At 46.6% G+C, this 20,111-nt stretch overlaps 1 protein-coding gene across 4 annotated transcripts in view; it reads right to left on the bottom strand.

The window, feature by feature from the left end:
- Positions 1 to 20,111, bottom strand: part of Ppn (proteoglycan-like sulfated glycoprotein papilin) — a 209,006-nt gene that overhangs the window by 107,567 nt on the left and 81,328 nt on the right. For 3 of the 4 annotated variants that reach the window (XM_075699304.1, XM_075699307.1, XM_075699306.1), the window contains exons 1-4: positions 18,764 to 19,062; positions 13,100 to 13,169; positions 10,581 to 10,771; positions 4,484 to 4,544 (exon numbers count right to left, since the gene is read on the bottom strand). In XM_075699304.1, coding sequence (XP_075555419.1) covers positions 4,484 to 4,544; positions 10,581 to 10,771; positions 13,100 to 13,169; positions 18,764 to 18,786 — 345 coding nt within the window. In that variant the 5' untranslated portion in view covers positions 18,787 to 19,062. Of the gene's footprint in view, positions 1 to 4,483; positions 4,545 to 10,580; positions 10,772 to 13,099; positions 13,170 to 18,763; positions 19,063 to 20,111 lie in introns of those variants that run through there. The other variant, XM_075699305.1, reaches the window with a different exon arrangement.

Raw genomic sequence — 20,111 nt, 5'->3', positions numbered from 1 at the left:
CTTAAGTGCCAAATAGAGCACACGAAGTTATTAAATAACGTACAGAAAGAAAAAAAATCACCCATAAAACAGAAAAGAACTGCATATCTGTTCACTGCCACATGACACTATAGGAATGATGGGATGAACGTACATTCAAACAGTCATATAAACAACAATTGGTATCTTATTTATCGTATACCGAGTTCAGATAGTCAATGACAACCTAAGAATTCAGTACAATCTCACAAAACCGCATTACGTCTCCTCTCTGTGCATCTGCACTCCGAAACATAGTTCCTGAGAACCCCGCTGTGACGTCACTGAAATAATCGAACGTCATTGGTTGGCGCATGTATACAAACTCTAGATACGAGTTGGACAGTGGCGTACTTGCTATAGTGTGCTCTTTAGCTGGTGTCCCCAAATATAATTTTGCATTTAATAATAATAATATTTGGGGTTTTACGTGCCAAAACCACTTTCTGATTATGAGGCGCGCCGTAGTGGGGGACTCCGGAAATTTTTTTTGACCACCTGGGGTTCTTTAACGTGCACCTAAATCTAAGCACACGGGTGTTTTCGCATTTCGCCCCCATCGAAATGCGGCCGCCGTGACCGGGATTCGATCCCGCGACCTCGTGCTCAGCAGCCCAGCACCATAGGATTTTTTTTTTGCATTTATGATCGTTTGATAGTGTGATAGTAGGCTACACCTAAAAGCGAATATTTTCAGTGAATAAACATTTTTCTGTAGTTGGTGGAAGTACTGACAGATTGAGTTCGTGTCCTTGTAGTTCTATGCGCCGGTTATTTTCCTTTGATATAAACTCGCATTTTAATATCTGGTTGTGGCGGCCTTGCGTATATATAGAGAAGAATAAGAGCGCTTAAGATGCCTTAGACAAGACAGCGTCTGCGATTCAAAAGATTGCCGGAAAAGCCAGTGTGCTAAACAGCACAAACAACATATCTTGATAAAAGGGCTTTCTTGCTTTAGAGAAAGTTTTGCTTCTGTGAAGCTAACAAGTCAGTACTAATGGGTGGCCCAGAGGACCACTTGATACAAGATAATAATAATAATAATAATAATAATAATAATAATAATAATAATAATAATAATAATAATAATAATAATAATAATAATAATAATAATAAAGAAAACAACTTGAACAAGAAGTGCTTAAGGCTGCAGCCAACGTCTCGACAAAGGGACTTGTCTTCAGCCCCTTGCCGAAACGTTGGTTGCAGCATCTCTGAACAAACGCCTGAGCCACCCCTTGTTCGACTACGGCTGATCCCTTCAAGTCTCCAAGCTTCCTGTAGGTATCTGTTTTGCGTTCGTTTCAGTGCGACAAAATGCAAGCAGCGCCCACAAGTGGCATCTCAGAAAGCATCCAGTAAACAGCGGAAATGCCGGCTGCAGCGTATTCAGTAACGCAAAAGAATATCAAAAATAAGATGTGATACAGTTGAAACAACGTAACTTTCTTTTGTTATATCGTGTCCACAATTCATAAGGACGTTAGAGATTACATAAAAATTAAAACAATAAAGATGATATAAGAGATTACATAAAAAAATAAAAACAATAAAGACAGGGTGGGAGCTTCCGTAAACTTGTGTTACTTCTAGCACACTTTACGAATGAAGCCTGACATTTCCAGGTGGCAATGAACCCGCGGGAAAAAATAACCGAAGCAGACGACGCCCCACGGCGTCAACAGCCACACTGGCTTCCACCGCGGGAGCGGTGGGTGCCTTGTCGTCTGCCAATCACGGCTGACGCATGCAGACGTGTTCCCGTTCGCGCACGTCTGTTTTCCATTGCAGACGAGCGACTCCTATTTCTCGTCTGTTTGTTTGTTTGTTTCGCGATGCTCGGCAGGCGAACATCGTCTGGTTGTACGTAAGCGAGGCAAGCTGCTAGCTGGTCACACCCTCGTGTTACATATTCCATAACACGCTCCATTCTGCCTCCTGCTGCCTACGTTCACGCTTTGGCGTTGTACATTGAAATTGCAAAAGTTGAATTGGCGAGGCTGTCCGGAAGTCGCACATCAAGTCAACACGTATGCCGGTGGTACAGCGGCGTTCGTACGTAGTTCATGAAGCCGGCGCAGGCGTGGCTGTATGAGGGCGGGATCTTATGGACAACACGATTGCACTGCCGTAGCGGAATTTACGGGAGCTTCATCGTTGCTTACAGATTAGAACAGGCACAAGAGCGCTCGCGAAGTGCTATAGGTCAATTATCGTCACGATATGGTATTGTTTTGCAGCAACGACAGAATCTGCGCGCACGTCATGACATGTCGTCTGCTCATTGATTTAGCAGACATGCGGAATGCAGTTATAACTAGTCCAATCGCTCTTTTATTGGCTGACGTGAACTTTCCACATATTTAGGGTTCAAGGGATATAAATAAACGAAATTAATTCGAAACCAAACAATTTCGAACAATCCGAATACACTAAACTCGGTGACAATAGGTACGGACACTGAGGTACTCAACATCGGAACACTGATTCTGTTGCGAGCTATTATTATTATGAATATTACTTCGTTTGAAAACATTTATACACTTGAAATAGAGGAAAGCAAAGGAAGCAGCAGGTTGGCAACTGCTCATAAGTGTATAATGCCGCTCCACCCTCATGAAGAATGGATGTACACAGTCTGAAGGTTCTCACAGAGATCTCATGCACTATTATATCTGCCTTCCTAAAACTTGCGCTTAGTCTGTAGAAAATTCATAAACTTGTCTACCGACAGAAGTCGTTATAACGTGTGTGTTTCTCGTCTACTACTGCTCAACATCCTGCTGCCTAACATCCAAACGTCCTAACGGTATCTGTGGTCAATAACCTACAAGTGTCAGACGACATGCGCGCAGTTTGTGACCAGACAATCTGCAGACCTCACGGGGAGGCGCACACAGACCGCTTGCAAGAGAAATTCAGAATATCTCTAGCTCCTAGACGCGACGTAAAATATAGTTTCGCGTCGTAAATGTGAGGATTCATTTAGCTCGATTATATTCCTTTCTTTTCAGACACGCTCACTGGCGCGATCCTGGAGCCGAATTAACCCTTTGAAGGTTTTTTTTCGCCATATGTGACCGCCCAGGGTCGATTTCTTTTATTGCAGATTCCAATGCTTCTTAGGGATTTATTTCGAAAAAAAATTTACCGCAATTTTTCTAGGGTGACCGTAAGGTGAGAAAAAAATATTTTGCGTTGGTATATATGTACTCTTCATTCATGAATAATAACAATAAAAAAGGAATAAACTTATAAGTATTATAAATTTGATGCATTATTATACACATAGTTCAAGGCCTTAAAAATGCACACACGAGAATACTTTGCGAGACTCAAATGTTCCTGCTCTTACACTAATATGTACATCCATAGTGTAATCGAACTGCGCAGGTGCGCGCACTCAAGAAATATGTGTGGTACTGTGCCCGTCAAAAAAAGCACAACGTGCGACAAATTTCCGCTAATCTTCATCTTATCGCCCACCAGAGGCAATTAGTTTTCGCGAGTGTCAAAAAAAAAAAAATGAGCAACGTAAACACATGCACGGCGGCATCCTTCCTATGCGCACCCCTGTGAGCACTAAACGAGCGAGAAACAAGCGATCGCCCTTTGACCAATTAGTAACAAGACAGCCATCAGTTTTGCAAGCGCAAGAAGCCGAAACCGCCCACGGAACAAAACCGAAACCGTCGCCGGCCTGCACGCGCGGTAGTATATACACGTGGGAGGGGAGCAAACTAAAACAAACCATGCAACGAAAACCGAGAGAGGGAGGCGCGCTAAAAAAATTCCCTGTATTCCCGCATACTGGCAGCACATGACAGAAAAGAAAAAAGTTAGGAAATTGGCGCGCTTTTTAGACACACAGACGGCGCCATAAGCATACGGCATCGACCATTTTGCGACTTGTTCGTGGCGCCGTACATTTACGTCATTGACCCTCAAAGGGTTACGTGTTCTTAGCCATTGGTGTATCCATCATGAGGGTTGGATGGAATTTTCTCTTACGAACAATTCTTGCGCAAGAGCTTTCTGATAATACGAGACCCGGTTATAGCTTATAGGCGGGGCACTGCTCAATTCACTGACGAAACGTGAAAAGGAACAGCATCGGAATAGGGGGTGTCCAAATTGGCGCCCTGCAGCGACAGCTCTCTCTGCGCTGCAGATGCCGATCTCGAAGGCCATGCTTTTGCTGATTGCATCCGTCGAAAGCGATTGCAGAATCGGAAACACATCGTAACGTTTGAACACCACCTACAGATGATGTATAAGACATGACAGCTATGACGAGTTTCCGGCCTTGCAATTGCTTCCGGCCCATCGAATAAGCAATGGCATCGCTTTCGAGATTCGCGTCTGGATTACTCCAAGGAAGTATTGCTGGGCGCTGCATTTGGACACTAGCGAATCGCTAACGCTATCCCAGCCCGTATGTGCTCGAGTAACAGCCACTTACTTCGACGTTGCAAGAGAAGTACTTCCTGGATGGACCGGTGCAGCCATGCGATCCGTCATGTCTGGAAAAGAAGACAACGACAAGCCTTTCATTATGCATAATAAATCCCCCGCGCATGGAAGTGAACGCAAGCGTGAAATAACTTAGTTATTTGGGTATCATCAGCGTACATGTTACTTTTTTTTTTATTCCGTTACACCAAGATTATGGCTTCGACGTATTGGCGGGCAACCCAAGGTGTCAAAAGCCTTGCTCGAGCTTCTCACGTGCGTCGTCCGATACAACGATCATACGTCTACGCGAGATCAGAGAGCTGTCCCAAACTGCGCCTTTCATTTTTTCTCTTAAACAGTATGAGTTTATACAATTTTTCTGAAAAAAAAAATATGTACATATGCGGCCATAGCCCGTGGCTTCTTGGAGTGAGGACGCCGCCCTCCTTGGCCGAAGACTTCGCTTGCTCAGAACAATAAAGTTTATTCATCATCGTCATCGCGCATATAGATGACGTAAATAAGAGCTCTGCTTCTTGTAGCCATTATAATTTGGCTCATGTTGGACGCAACAAAGAATGCAAATATAGCTCCAGAGGTCACCCAAGAATAACACATTTCTCCTTTACACGCGCACTTTACCAGTGACAGTGATTGAGCCTAATTAGCTGCTGGTAGATTAAGGAATGCTAATTCGCGAATGAGATAACTGACCGCTCAGCCTGAACGTTTAAATGGTTAAAGGAACTACAGAGTTAGAGAGATACGCAATGTTCGCACGCTTCTATTAGCAGGAGCAGGTCACTCTTAATTGCGTAGGTTGCGCCAGCGCTCGATAAATGTCGAAAAAAAAAATTAAATTATGGGGTTTTACGTGCCAAAACCACTTTCTGATTATGAGGCACGCCGTAGTGGCGGACTCCGGAAATTTCGACCACCTGGGGTTCTTTAACGTGCACCTAAATCTAAGTACACGGGTGTTTTCGCATTTCGCCCCCATCGAAATGCGGCCGCAGTGGCCGGGATTCGATCCCGCGACCTCGTGCTCAGCAGCCCAACACCATAGCCACTGAGCAACCACGGCGGGTGATAAATGGCGAGAAACTATGTAAACGCGCAGAGAGGTGGCGGCAGAGACGTACGTGCCAGAGGGCTCTGAGGTCATAAATTATAGCGACGCGTAGTCGAGGTTAGGCGAATGCTAAAAGGAGATGGCGGTCTCCAAACATTAGGATATGATCAAAAAGTAATACGGGTACAATTCGGCAAGCTTCTTTTTTTTTTTCCACGCTAGAAGGCTTCCAAAATATCAAAGCGCAGTACGGCACAGTCAAATTGATGGCCTCACACAATGACGTCAACAAGGCGACGTGACTTACGGGTGCAAAGGTCAAAAGGAGGCGTTACAAATTATGGTTTATCGTCTTGTGATCAACTTTTTTTGTGCGTCGAATGACTGCAGAGGAGGCTGTTCCATTGTTTGGTGTTTTCCAAAGATTCCTGCAGTGGGGGTGGGGCTCTCGGGTGCGCCAATTGTTGCGCTTCATGTTTACTTTTGTTCGACTTTTTTTTTTTACTTATCATGACCGGCACAACTCGTCGAAACGTAGAAAATGTAGTGCGCGAGGGACCCGTCAACCTCGTCAGAGCAAGGAATTAGAGCAGACAAGTAGAGTACGTAACGGAGCAGAGGTAGTCAGTATAGCACAGTACGAAAGAGTATTGAACACAGCCCCGCAGAAGAGAATAGTAAAAGAAAAAGGCACACAAAGGCACCTAGGGTTCCATCGAAAGAATGCAGGGAGAATGACAGCAGTGTAAATGAAAAGAAAGAACAAAAAGAAAAGGGAAAGAAACACAGTGGTCGTATAAAACTCAGGAGTGCACGCCTCTTCTCCCGCAAGTTGTCTTCTTCTTCGTTTTTAATTCCTTCGAGTTGTGTCTCGCAGGCATTTGCGGTGCCCCACCGAAAGTGATGCGGTCGCCAACGGCGCCACGACAGGGGGACAAATGCGCAGGATCCGCAACAAACGCTTGTGCCGAGGGAACGCCCAGGAATATAAGATAAGGGAAGCGTCCCACAGTACTACTTCGCACCCCCAGCGCGCGCTCACGCACGCACGCAAACACACACACACACACACACACACACACACACACACACACACACACACACACACACACACACACACACACACACACGCACACACACACACACACACACACACACACGAAGTAAAAAGGGCAATAATTTAGAAACGAAACGACAGCGGTGACTGCGCCTGAACAGAGACCGCAGAGCGTCTTCCCTTTGCGGTGCTGCTCGCCGAAAGAGCAAATGGTGGCAGTGCAGTCACGACTGCTGGAAGCGGGCCGCACTCTGCGAGAGCGATGACGGCGGGGGAAAGCTAATGCTGCGCGCGGTAATACCACTTGAGGGAGGAGGAGGGGAGGCTTAAGCGGAACGGGAAAAGAAAACCGCGGTGACTGGTCACACCGGATAAATAAATGGTCGCTTCAGCCGCGGTGTTGGACGGAGGCTGCGAGGGAGATGAATAAAAGAGGGAGAGAAAGAGAGAGAAGGAAGTGGGGGAGGGGGCAGACAACAGTTCAGTAGTGAGGTAGCAGAAAGACATGAGAGATCACCGTATGCTATAGTAACCGTACTTTTAGTACCGCAGGCAAGAGAAAGAGCCAGTGGAGATAGCTAAACGTGAAAGAATGCGGACATGAGTCGGGAGAAGGAAGCAAAAGCGAGTACGGGCAAGACAATCACGGTATCGCGTTAAAAAAAGTGAACGAAACCGAAGATGCTGAAAAAGGACGATGAAACGGTGATAGAAAGGCGACGAACAGGTCGAGTGGAGGCACATGGGAAAGCGGAAATAAAGAAACAACGAAAAACAAAGTGATAACAGAGAAGCAGAAAGAAAAGAACTAAAAAAAAGAAATTCTAATGTTTTCGCGTGTCAAAATGAAGATATGATTATGAGGCACTCTGTAGGTGAGGGACACCGTAGGTGGGGGATTCCGAGTTAATTTTGATTACCTGCCGTGCGGACAGCCCGAACGATGAACTCTGCCAAGCGTCTGAGACTCCAACTGTTTTGCGACTGCCATCTGTGCGCATCATAGCGGAGAGAGGGCGCTTCGACGCTAGTATGCATTCACAGGCAAACAATGTCTGCAACAGCTTCTTTTTTAAAAAAAGGCCGCGAACTTGCGATTTCGCCGTGGCGGTGCTCCGAGGAGGCACATGACGTCACAACGCACGCTTCGCCGCGGATATTTCTCTCTCTTTCGCTCCCTAGTCACTACTGCGCATACGCCACTAGTAGTACCGAACAACAGGTTTCCGCCGCTGCGCAGCGCCGCGTCTTTCCGCTGCCGCCGTTTGGTATGACGTCACACCGCGTTCCTCGTCGTTGCGCTCGCCTCCGCTCGCTTCGCTAGCTGCGTCGCATGCCTGATAACATGTCGGAGGATTGAAAAGGAGAGCTCGCGTGTGCCGCAACCACAGTTGAGGCGGCAGTATGGACGGCGACAATTCTGATAAGCAGGAGGAGGCCTGGAATCGACATCGGAACGAGATGAAGAGGAAACGAATCGCCCAGGAAACAGACGAACAGCGCGCCGAACGACCGGCTAAACGCCGCAACATAGCTAGACAAGCAGACTAACCTGGACTTGCAATCAAGATTAACCAAGGCTAACCATGCTATGCCTTAGCTTTCGCTACGTATATCTTGGCATAACCGAGCTAAGCCACTGCCATTTTTTTATCCGCAATGTCTGACCGTACGCTAGCAACAATCGCTACAAGGGCTGCTCTGGACTACTTGAACATCAGTGGACTAGAGGCAAGGCTTTAAGAAAAGCACTGTGCTAGTGTATATATGCATACCTTCTTCCTGTCCTCATCATCATCTTTCACCACTCATTTTCTTGCCCCCTTTTTTCCCTTATGCAGAGTAGCAGGTCAAATCATGCTAGGTCAAGCCGACCCCTCTGTCTATCACATAAATTATCTCTCTCCCTCTCTCTCTCTCTAAGTGCGCGGACGTTTCTGCATCTCGCCTCCACCGAAAAGAAGAAAAAAATTTAGTCATAGCACTCCGTCTCATGAACTCCGCGTGTGCAGCGGGAAAGAAGGCGAGACAGCGTGCAAACCATCAGCTACAACATCAAGGCAGGCTCCAACAATCGGCAACGCCACATTGCACGCAGTCCCGCTCAAACGGTGTAACGCTTTATAAACGATACTCCGTTTTACAATACTCCGTTTTACTGGCGCAGATGTACCTGCCTGTCCTATATGTGACTCCACTTGTGGCTCCGTTAAACTCCATTGGGGAGTATAAAAAGCTGAGTTATGTATAGGCGATGCAGACGTACGACTCCGCAAAAGAAAAGGGCTTTTCAAAGATCAAATCGGTCTCAAGAGTGCGTAGGAGGTCCTTACACTCGCTACTGTGCGATCACCTTCTATACCTACGACCCGTATAACTCGTCTCGATCGATCGTCACACGATACGGCGTAACGACAGCTACGTCAATGCGAGGTAAGTCATTGTCGCCTTCTGTGATCTCTGTTCGGGACCCGTCACTGTAGCTTACAAGGTATGGCGTTGCGGTGCTGAGCGATAGGTTGTTTCAGATGCCCGGTCTCAGATGCCCCATGCATTTCGGGGAGGGGGTGGGGGCGAAATGCAAGAACTGACGAGTGTGCTTTTAAGATATAGGTGCAGGTTACGAAAACAGCAGGCGGTCAAAATTAATCCGCAGTCCACCAATACGGCGTGCCTTACGATCAGGTCTTAATTTTTGCACCAGGACCTCATAATCTAATTAATTTAATTTCTATTGCTCTGGTATTACCTTTATATCTATTTTCATTATTATTGTTTACGGGCCCAATATAGAACACCGAGTAAGAGGGTTACATCGGTTTGCAAATGTAATATCAACAAAAACACACCGAGAATAAACTAAACACGATACCAACTAAGAAAGAACACAACGTGAAGTAATTAAGTTCTACAAGTATTAGAAAAACCTAAAGAACATTCAAGAGCAAGTTAGCTTAACACTTCAATCCGTGAAAATAATAGTAATCAGAAAGAAGAACAGCTCAATGCTTTGCATATAACCTCTACAACGCTTCCGCGAAAAATATGTGATTTGGTGAAGTATTATATAAATTTTATGCACTAAAGATAGCAAATTGAAGAGTGCTATTCAAATATAATCCCAGTAAGCTTGGAGCGCACCCGCGAAGTCTGTATCTAAGAGCGAACTGAACGACTTGAGACTGGCATCTTTAGGGCGACGACTCCTGCTCAATAGAAGGGCGAAATTTAATAGTGCGCAAGGACAGTTGTCTCACGATTTCCCAAAACTCTTCACATGAAACTAAAGTAAATCAGTATTGAGTTAAACTCCTTGCAGTCTCAGGCTCACCAAGCGACGCACTCCACTCATATAGGAGGTCCAACTTTCAATAGCGTGCTAAGAAAGGTTGTCTAAAGCTCCCCAAAATTGTTCTCGTGCAAGCATACCCTATCACAGACTTAAGTCTCCGCACACTCACGTTCATAGGGTTACGCACCACACTCACAGGATGTGCCAAAATTTTATAGCATGCGAATTAAGAAAAATGTTGCCTAAAACTCTCGAAGTTAGTTCTCATGCAAGCACATCCCGTCGATGTACTAACAGTCCTCATATTTCAATGTCGATCGGGTGGCTAATCTTACTCTTTGGCATTCCAGGTATCAGTGTGTGCCAAGAACGGCTGTCTAAATCTCCACAAGATCCTTCTCGTCAAATCACCCGCCGTGGTTGCTCAGTGGCTATGGTGTTGGGCTGCTGAGCACGAGGTCGCGGGATCGAATCCCGGCCACGGCGGCCGCATTTCGATGGGGGCGAAATGCGAAAACACCCGTGTGCTTAGATTTAGGTGCACGTTAAAGAACCCCAGGTGGTCAAAATTTCCGGAGTCCTCCACTACGGCGTGCCTCATAATCAGAAAGTGGTTTTGGCACGTAAAACCCCAAATATTATTATTATTATTATTCTCGTCAAATCACAGCCTGTCAACAGACCTGAAGTCCTCACAGACTCGGGTTTGGTAGGCGACGCCTCCTCCGCAGGTCCTCGAGCAGGAACTGCTAGCCGTCCAGGGACCCCAGGGACCTGATTCTTGGTACGAGCCCGGCTTTAAACCGAGCGTCACGTTTTGCTGGAAGTGGTGCAGGTGTTGGTGCTGCCGCCGCTGACGACCGTGGCGAATGAGCTGCACAAAGAGAGAGAATAATGGGCATCCCCCCTTTTTTTTTATTTCAGTGATGGCCTGCCATCATACAGCTTCATACAATAATAACTAGAGGGAACTGTGGCGCTGCGATCGTTCAGGCACCATGGGAATGATGGTCAGTGCATAGATTTGTCTGATCTTGGTGTTCTCGGTTTGAAACGTAGTTGTGGCATTATTTACCACGCTTTGTCCTTCCAAATTTCCGAGCACTCATAAGTTTCCTAATCACAAAAAGGCAATTAAGGTCTCTGACTACCAGCGTAATCATTACCAATCGTTGCATATTTAACGCTATATTGTGTTGAATATGGTCAATTGAACGCAAAAGCCACAAAGCGGTTCGAAGCGAGAAGAACGAAGTTGAGGCTAATCCATGCCCTGCCCATCATCTCCATGTTATAGGGTGGCTACCCACAGATGCTGTTCTGGTCACTGATAAATTCCGCCATATTGTCGAAATCGCCATTTTGTAAGTTTTGATTCGTCCACAGGACTGCCATCGCTTCTATGATTGGTTAAAAAAGCTGCCGTTGCAGAATTTGAAAACGTGCTGAATGGCACCTCATGTTGGCTGAACCGCCACGTTTCTGATGGAAAGATGGAAATCACTTCTGGTGGAAAGACGCCGCTGGTTTTCTTAGAACAGGCAGGCAGCGTGAACAGTGCAAGTTATCTGTTAGGTGTCCTGAAGAAGGATGTCCCGTCATGGGCCGAATCACACTTTGGGAACTGTCAGTGGACGTATCAGCAGGATTCCGCTCCGGTTCACAAGGCGAAGGTGGTGCGGCAGTGGTGCACAAGAAACCTTCCCTGATTTCATTTCCGCTTCAGAATGATTGTTAAACATCACGGATCTAAATCCGCTTGGCTATTCAGAGTGGTTTATGTTAAAAAAAGCACATTCTGCTCTACTCCTCACCGCAACTTGGCTGATCGTCGTCGGACATTAGAAAAAACAAAGCAAGGAGTGAATGAAACAACACTACATCCGTACCGTCATCCATGCATTTCCGAAGTGACTCAAGGCTTGCGCTGCCGCAAGATGTGTACGTTTGGCAAAGTAGAGTTGGGGATTTGTGTAAGTAAAGCACGACGCATTACATTAATATAAACATCGTTTTGCTACAATACATCAAAGACATTTTTTATTTGAAAGCGAACACTTATGTCCCACCCTGTAAACCACCCAAATGACGTAGCAAGAACAAGCGAGCCACGCGGCCTGGAAAAGAATGGTTGTTTGCTTCTCTTAATTACTTCTCTCCACCTTTCGGGTTTCCGCAGAACTATTACGTCAAAACTATTGCGTTTGCTTCGGAGTTGTCGATAAGTGCGATTTCGCCTGCCATCTGCTAGCCGCCTGGTTAGCTCAGATGGTAGAGCGGCTGCCCCGGAAAGGTGGTGGTCCCGGGTTCGAGCCCCAGACCAGGACGAACTTTTCTTCGACGGCGAAGCTTTTCTGTCGAGGAACCCGCACGAGTTTCCTTTGTAGTACTTAGCTACGTTTGAGTGGATGTTCTCATTCTCCCTTCATTAAGCGGTTGGTTATACGCACTGACCCTACCACGTGACTCACGCGACTGCGCATTACACTAGGCCTCTTCGGCTATCCGTGCCTGTCAGTCCCAACATTGCCCGTGCCCGAGGCAGTGCTTTCATCCACTGAGTTGCGTATATATATATATAATGTGGTCTCCGGCAGACCTGGACGACAAATCGAAGCGGCCCACTCTCTCCGGGATCAGCCCCGTTTTGATAACATGATATGCGGTGTCAGCCCCGGGCCGTTATCTTGTTGCGATGCCTATCGCTCGATTCTATGCCAGTCTTATCATGCACCGCTCATGGCCGGCCGATCCCGTTGATAACGCGGGCGGAGCGACGCTCTGGCCAATGACCAAGCCCGATAAGACATCAGCATCGGGAAAGGCTCCGCTATAAAACAGCGGCCCAGTTTACTATTTGTCTCCAGGATCAGACCATTTTACTTGGCGAAGAATCGACCAAGCCGACCCGCCGAACCCCGTGAAGGAAGGGCAAGGATTATTTGTTTTATTTCAAAAATTATGCGCTTGAAGGCGTATATCTGTTGTAGATAGATAGATAGATAGATAGATAGATGGATAGATAGATAGATAGATAGATAGATAGATAGATAGATAGATAGATAGATAGATAGATAGATAGATAGATAGATAGATAGATAGATAGATAGATAGATAGATAGATAGATAGATAGATAGATAGATAGATAGATAGATAGATAGATAGATAGATAGATCAAGAGGCTGCCCTTCGGCAACTTACGTGTCTCCTGCCATCTGCCGGCGAGTCTAGCAGCAAGAGGAACGCCGCTAGGAGCACAGCTCCCCAACTCCTGCAAATGAACAACGAAAGAAGTTTAAAAACAACCCAAATTGCGGGGCGGGGGGGGGGGAACAGCAAATGAACAAAAACACAAAACAACATATCAAGAAAATCGTACAAGGTGTAAAAGAGCAAAAGAGAATGCAACTGAACAAGAAAATAAACCTACTACAAGGAGCGTCAAGAAGAACACGCCGAGCAATGTTACTTTGTTTGCTGTCGGGCCTACGCTCCAGGCACTAGTGCGAACAGAAACAAACACGCTGCGATGAATAAGACAAACACGGCGCGAGAGAAAGCTCCGAACCGATAAGCAACAAAGCGAGGCGCGCTCCAAGCACATACATACAGGGGCACGCCAACCAACAGAAAGAAAAGAAACAGAAATGACGTACAAGGAACGCCTTCGTGAACACGCATTCACGGATTGCATCACGCGAGCAACAACGCGGAGGAACAACAACTAAACAGGACAGGAAAGATGTAATCCCCGGTACGGCTTTCTTTCACGGTGCGGTCGAGCAGACGCACACTTCAGTTTCACGCCTGTTCTCTGCGGACACACTCAATGGGTGGGGGTCGCGGAGGGTTCAAGAAGGCGATTAACTCGCGAGAGAGCATGTTAAGTGCGGCGGCCAAGCCGCAACATGCCAAATCCTCGCGGCTTGGATTCCGCCCGGTCCGAGGTGACGGATGTCCTCATTCTGTCAGTCGCCCGCGGCTCGGCCCGCAAGCTGCGCTGGACAAGCGCTGTCCTGGACGCGCGCACGGCCTTGAACTTCGACAGGCTGAAGTTTTACGCCCGACTAAGCATCGATATTGAAACAAACAAGGAAGAAACGTAGCCCCCTTCTCCTGCTTTCAGCGAGATTAATAACGGCATAGATTATTACCGTCAGAGAGAAACGCAGTTTCGCTTTCGAGAAAAGAATATTTTACTTTCGGCGAGCGCGAAAGACTCCGAAGACGCTGAAGCAAGACTCTGCAACAAACGTCGTCTTTCGGAGCGGTTGAGAAACATACAACCACGGAGGAAAGCAAGAACTGGGAAGGAGCGTTAAGTAGCGAAATTGAAGGGAAAAAAAAAAGTGCGGCCCAGCACGTGAATATGTCGTGGTACGTTTTAGTGTCTTCCGCAGCCGCGCTGAGCGCATGCTCTTCTGAAAGGACAACGTGTGCGGCAGCAACGTGCGGCTACCACACTCACACTTTGTAACTAGGGCGATAAATGCATGCGTTGCAATAAACGAGCGAAGTTGCGCAAGCATATAGGGAGAAAATTTGCGCACTGATGAGCACCGGTTCGGTGTGCTCGTCGATTGAAGCATGCCGGGAACCAAGCCCACTGGGCCGAGCCAGCAGAGTGCAGGGTCACGTGCTGGGCTGACTCTTAAAGCAAATAGCTTTCAAGCAAAAGCTATTTGCTTTAAGAGTCGGCCCAGCACGTGATCCTGCACTCGGCTGTCTGGATAAGACAGGTAAGACTGAATAAGACATGATAGTCTTTCGCCCGTCTTCATGGTTGGTCGTCTGTCAAACTCGGCAAGGAAAACGTTCGTTAGTTCGTTCGTTCGTTCGTTCGTTCGTTCTTCAGTAACCATCGTCGATGATGGTTTTTGCACAACTCCTTAAAGGGACAGTAAAGGGAAATAATAAATCAGTTTACAATAATAAAGCATTGTTTGAGAGCCCTGCAGGCAGTCATTTCAAAATAATAGTTAAGATTACTAGATGAGAAAATGAAAATCGAAGTATCAGTATTGGAATTCTGCGCCGAAACTCCGACGCCTGTACGTCATTGCGACGTCAGGGATTCCAAAGTATGTTTTCGCATTTGGGTCGCGTTGGCTGAGTAAAAGTTCCCGAAACTTGCCATGTTTACGTTTTGGTTCCTTTAGAACACAATGTGGTCCAATCTGTACCGCTATATAATTAAGTAGGCCCTAGAATATGCCATCAAACCCATGACGTCACAGAGACCAGGTGCGGAAACTTTAACGAGGCGTCGCCACCCGTCTTTCGTTCTTGCGCTTTTTCTGGCTTACTAAAAGTCTTACCGTGGTAAGAGTGGTGTTTTTGGTGTCGTAGAAAGGTAATTTACTGATGCAGAAGAAATCATTTTTCTCTCTCGTGTCCCTTTAAGAGAGAAAAGGTGAAGGGCCTTGCAAAGAGTTGGCTTGCGAAGGCTGACTTCTTGACTTAACGCTCCCTGCTAGTTTAATCATTTCCTTCTCCCATTCATGTAGACCATAGCGTGAACTATAGACCCCCACGGTAAAGAGACGCGCACACTCTTCATCAAGAGTATACTGCGGCCACGTTTTCTGCGACCGCCAGATTGACTACAGGCTGTTTAAGATTTATTTTTTTTCTGCTGTGTTTTGCATAGGGTACCAACGCCCTGGGAAATGAAGAGAACCCTCGTATTAACCATAAAGAGATCTGGAGCCTCGGGGGCGTCATGGGAGCTGAACCACACAGCCCAACGCCACGTAAAGTCGCAGAGTATAGCCGGCACACTTTTGACAAAGACACGCAAACGGCGATGTCCTCCGAGTGGTTCATTTGTGACTATGAAACAACTTATTACGCGAAAAAAAAAAAGACATCTGTCCCGTCCGAGACAACACCACAGAGAAACGACAACAAAACAAAATTGGCATGCCCTTCTACACGAATGCAAAGCTCACGCTCGTTTCACCGAGTTCTTCTGAGGCTTCAGCCTCAATAACCTCTCGCGTAGGACGGTTACTGCTTCGTGCAATTCTGCAACTATCAAGGTTGACAAGCAGACGTCTTAACGGTGTAAAGCGAAGTTTCTTTTCTTTTTATTTTCCCGCTGTATCAATTTTCTCTTAAGCTGCCCTTTATGCAACGGTTGGCTTGTCCAATTTCACTGTTAGATGACAGCGAAAACCAACTCGACCACTCCTTCAGCACAATAAAAAGACCCACACGAGTGGCTTTTCTCATAGCCACTATGCACGAGAGAATTCGCATTCGTAAGCTTGCAGTTTTGCAGTAAGTTTGTTCTTAAAAGTTGGTTTAATTTTTTGCCCTGCAAGTCTGGTGTTTTACGCATAATTGCTACAGTTTGCAAGTTTCGTAACTTTAATCACCGCCTGCGTCTAGTTCGGGCTATGGTCTACAAAAGGTTGCGTTACGACATCGCCAAAACTGCAGCGTTGGCGTCTTCCTGCGCACGGCTTTCACGGGACCACCCAAACATTTTGTAGATGACCGCTCGTAAGAAGGCTTTGAGTACCACCGGGCACAGCGACACTTGGCACGGTGACGACACTGTCGATGACTGACTACGTCGGTCAGCCGTCGACGATGACGTGGACGAAAACGACGACGTCGCAACGCAAAACATCGTCATGAGACCCATGGAGTGTCTACCGCAGCCCTGTTTAGAGTTTTCTACAAAATATTACACGAGAGAACTCTGGAGCTACGATAGTTCGGCTACGATGAAAATTACTGGCAGTAGATGGATTCGTCTAATATTCGTACGTGTGGCTTCAAACGTTCTCGTGGCGTTATTCATTAGTCTCTACATTTCTAAATGCCCTAGCACTCGTAGTTTTCTAAATACAACAGAGCAATTAGTATATGCGCGCCTGCGCAATCACTGCATCGTATTATCCAGTTGCAAAAGACACGAAATCGTTCGAAGCCAGAAAGACGGAATTCGAGCAAATCCACGCGTTGCCCGCCGTTCTTCCCACACTGGGGTGATATATCCTGGACCGCAGTTCCGGACGTGGTCAAATTCCGCCATATTGTCGGATTCGCCATCTCGTCAGCTCTGATTGGCCCAGAGCGCTGCTACGGCCTCAGTGATTGGCTCCATATACCGCCGTTGCAGAATTCGACATTGTGGCTGAATTTAGCGATGTCCATAATAGCACGCCTGGCTGAGCAGACATAGATGCTATATGCTCCCGTAGACGCTATAGTAAAGGACTTCCCTCTGAGCAATTTTTTGCAGAAAGCTCTGCGTTCATAAACGTTCCAGTGTCACTGTGGCCGCCGAATTCCGCCATCGCGACATGGGGTGCGTGTTCCTACTCTGGTTAGCATTGAAAACCGCCTACTAATTTCAAACTTTAAGAAGACGGTCATCATACCTTGCTGGTGAAGCAGTGCACTGACACGGACACAGTGAAGACACACAAGAAAAGGCGACACTCGCAGCGAATGTCGTCTTTTCTTGTGTGTCTTCACTGTGTCCGTGTCAGTGTGCTGCTTCACCAGCAAGGTGTGATGATTACTCACCAACTAGCCCAACTTTCCACGTTACTGAACTTTAAGAAGACGGCTTTGAGCTCAAGTAATGGTAAGCGCTTGGAAGACTACTTCTGCTAGCTACACATGACGCCGCCTAGCGTCGATGAGGGAAAGCTAAGAAACGCGCACATTACTGCTGTGTGTGTGTTTTTTTTTTTCATTTCTTTGGAAATGCAGTTTTCGAACTAGCGTCGGCGGCTTTATGGTATTTCGCGTTGTGTTGTTGATAACAAGGTCGCAGGTTCGAATTCATGACGCATGGAATGTAAGAATGCTTGTGTACCAAGATTTGTGCGCGTGTCATAGAAGCTACGGCAAGTCAAAATTAACTCGGGGACCCCGCACTGCGGCATAGTTTGTTTGCCCGTGGGTTGCTTTCAGGCGGTAAGCCCAAATAGTCAAAAAGAAAATATGTGGCCACTAGTTCCACGATGAGCCTATATATATATATATGTATACCTTCCAAGCCATGGCTCAGAACTCGAACTGAAGTAAACTCGTCAATACGAGCGTTAACTAGCACATCTAGAGCGTTAAATGATAACACATTTCACTGTATCAAAACCATTCAATACTTTCCAGAGTGAACTTTTTTTTAATGCTATGTCTACGTGTAGATGTTGAGGCATAGCAGAACGGGACACCAGAGGTCGACGTCCTGGTTTTAGTTTACGTATGTAGGGTGGCCTTCCTCACCTTTTCTGATTATTGTCACCAAGCTGCAGCGGTTGCGAATCAAGGTTACCTTGATTAATATTCCAGTTTTAATAACGGCTGAGTTTGCGAATGCAAAAAAGAAAGAGAGAGATAAACGTTTCTGTGCTTAGATTCAGGTACACGTTAAAGAATACCACATGGTCAACTTTAATGCGGAGCTCTGCCAATTCAAATTATGGGGTTTTACGTTCCAAAACCACGATCTGATTATGAAGCATATCGTAGTGAGGGACTCCAGATCAATTCTGACCACGGGCGATTTCTTAGCGTGCACCTAAATCTAAGTACACGGGTGCTTTTTTTTTTGGATTTCGCCTCCGTAGAAACGCGGCCACCAATCGATCTCGCGACCTCTCCAATATGACGTCTCTCACACCCAAGTAGTTGCTATACTAACAGCATAATAAAGCTGCCAAAAAATGGATCCAGATAAACGTACGATAACGGCACTACATTATGGTCGCGAATACTTGGCGGCGACGTTTAAAGAGAATCCATGTGACGGGTCACTGTGGGAAAGTGACGCTCGATAAACACAAATACGCGATAAAACAGGTAGATTCGAGACACACAAACAGCGCAGTGTCAACTCACGAATGTGCCCTGGAAGCTGCCATGCACTGCTCTCGTGCGGTGCGGCGAAGACGACCGTGTGATTATGACACAATTCCAGCCGGCTCTCCTCAGTCTGAGAGCAAATAACGAAGAAGGTGCGTCGATGTATGCGTCGCTTTAGGTCCGAAGACGAGAGGTGCGTGAAAAAACTCGAGGCATAGTCGTTGACAGAATGGGCGAAGGAAAAATAATAAATACGACAGACGTTGGTAAAGAGATGAACGAATGTACAGTACTGATGTCGGGCGAAGAACTTGCGCTTGTATCGTCGCGTCCGAACTGCGCCGAAATCGCCGACGAAAAGATCGGTTTTCAAAGGAATCGGGGGAACCACCCCCCTCCCTCCACTTCCCATCTCCTTCTCCTCCTGCCGCTGTCGTAAGACCCCCTTTCCCTCTCTTTCTTACACGCGGCTCGCGGTCGTTCGAGAAACAATGTATCTGTCTACGACATCCTGTGCCACGTGACCGCGTGACGTCACCCATAGAGTCCCATTCTTTCCTTCTCAGCATAGTGGCTCTTGATCCGTAATCAACTGTCACCCGCTTTTTTTTTCTTCTTCTTCCATTTCCTTCCTTCCTTCGTTCGGCCACTCGCTCGCAGCTCCCTTTTCATTCAGCTGTAGGAACTGCCGAGCGGGAGATTTCACTGACGCTCCGTACGATTCGAGAAAGCCGGGAAACACCACACTCCATTGAATATTAGCTTTCTCTTGCTCCAAAGCCATAACTCCTTAGTAACTCCTTTTCCACACACTGAAGTGCACTGTCAACGTTCTCGTACTACCCTCAAGGGAGTAGGATCCCTCTGTCGGTGTGCAGAGCAAATTCACACCATGTTGGAACTGTTGGAATGCTGGAACCGTGTTCACACCATGTCGGAAACTAAGAGCGGCATGCGCTGTTAACCCTCGCTGAAAGGAGCTTCTAGGACAATTTATTGTTTTTATGGTGTATTGCTCTGATTTCCTAATTCGATTAGGCGAAGGTTAAGGAGTTTAATGGTAAGGAAAATCCTTGCGATCCCTTTCACATAAGTGTGGGCTGGTTCTAATATACTACTAGGGTCCTTCTTTTTTCGGGGGAAAGCCCGATAACTCGTGAAATTTGCACCCCGAACAAAATGAATAAAAATCGGGTTCAACCCAATTTCTTTGTGACGTTTGTCCTCTCACTAAGGATAACAATAAATGTAACTGCCACAACACTAATGAACGCTGCCCAACTATTGTGAGCAAGGGGTGAAGATATATCATATAATTAAATAATTAACATTATTAATATGTGAACATGGCATACGTCTCGTTTTCACTGAATATTCAAGCGAC

This window comes from Dermacentor variabilis, chromosome 7 (genome assembly GCF_050947875.1).
Source record: "Dermacentor variabilis isolate Ectoservices chromosome 7, ASM5094787v1, whole genome shotgun sequence".
Taxonomy (NCBI): domain Eukaryota; kingdom Metazoa; phylum Arthropoda; class Arachnida; order Ixodida; family Ixodidae; genus Dermacentor; species Dermacentor variabilis.
Note: the sequence above shows the minus strand (reverse complement) of the source record. Positions and strands in the feature narration are given on the sequence as shown.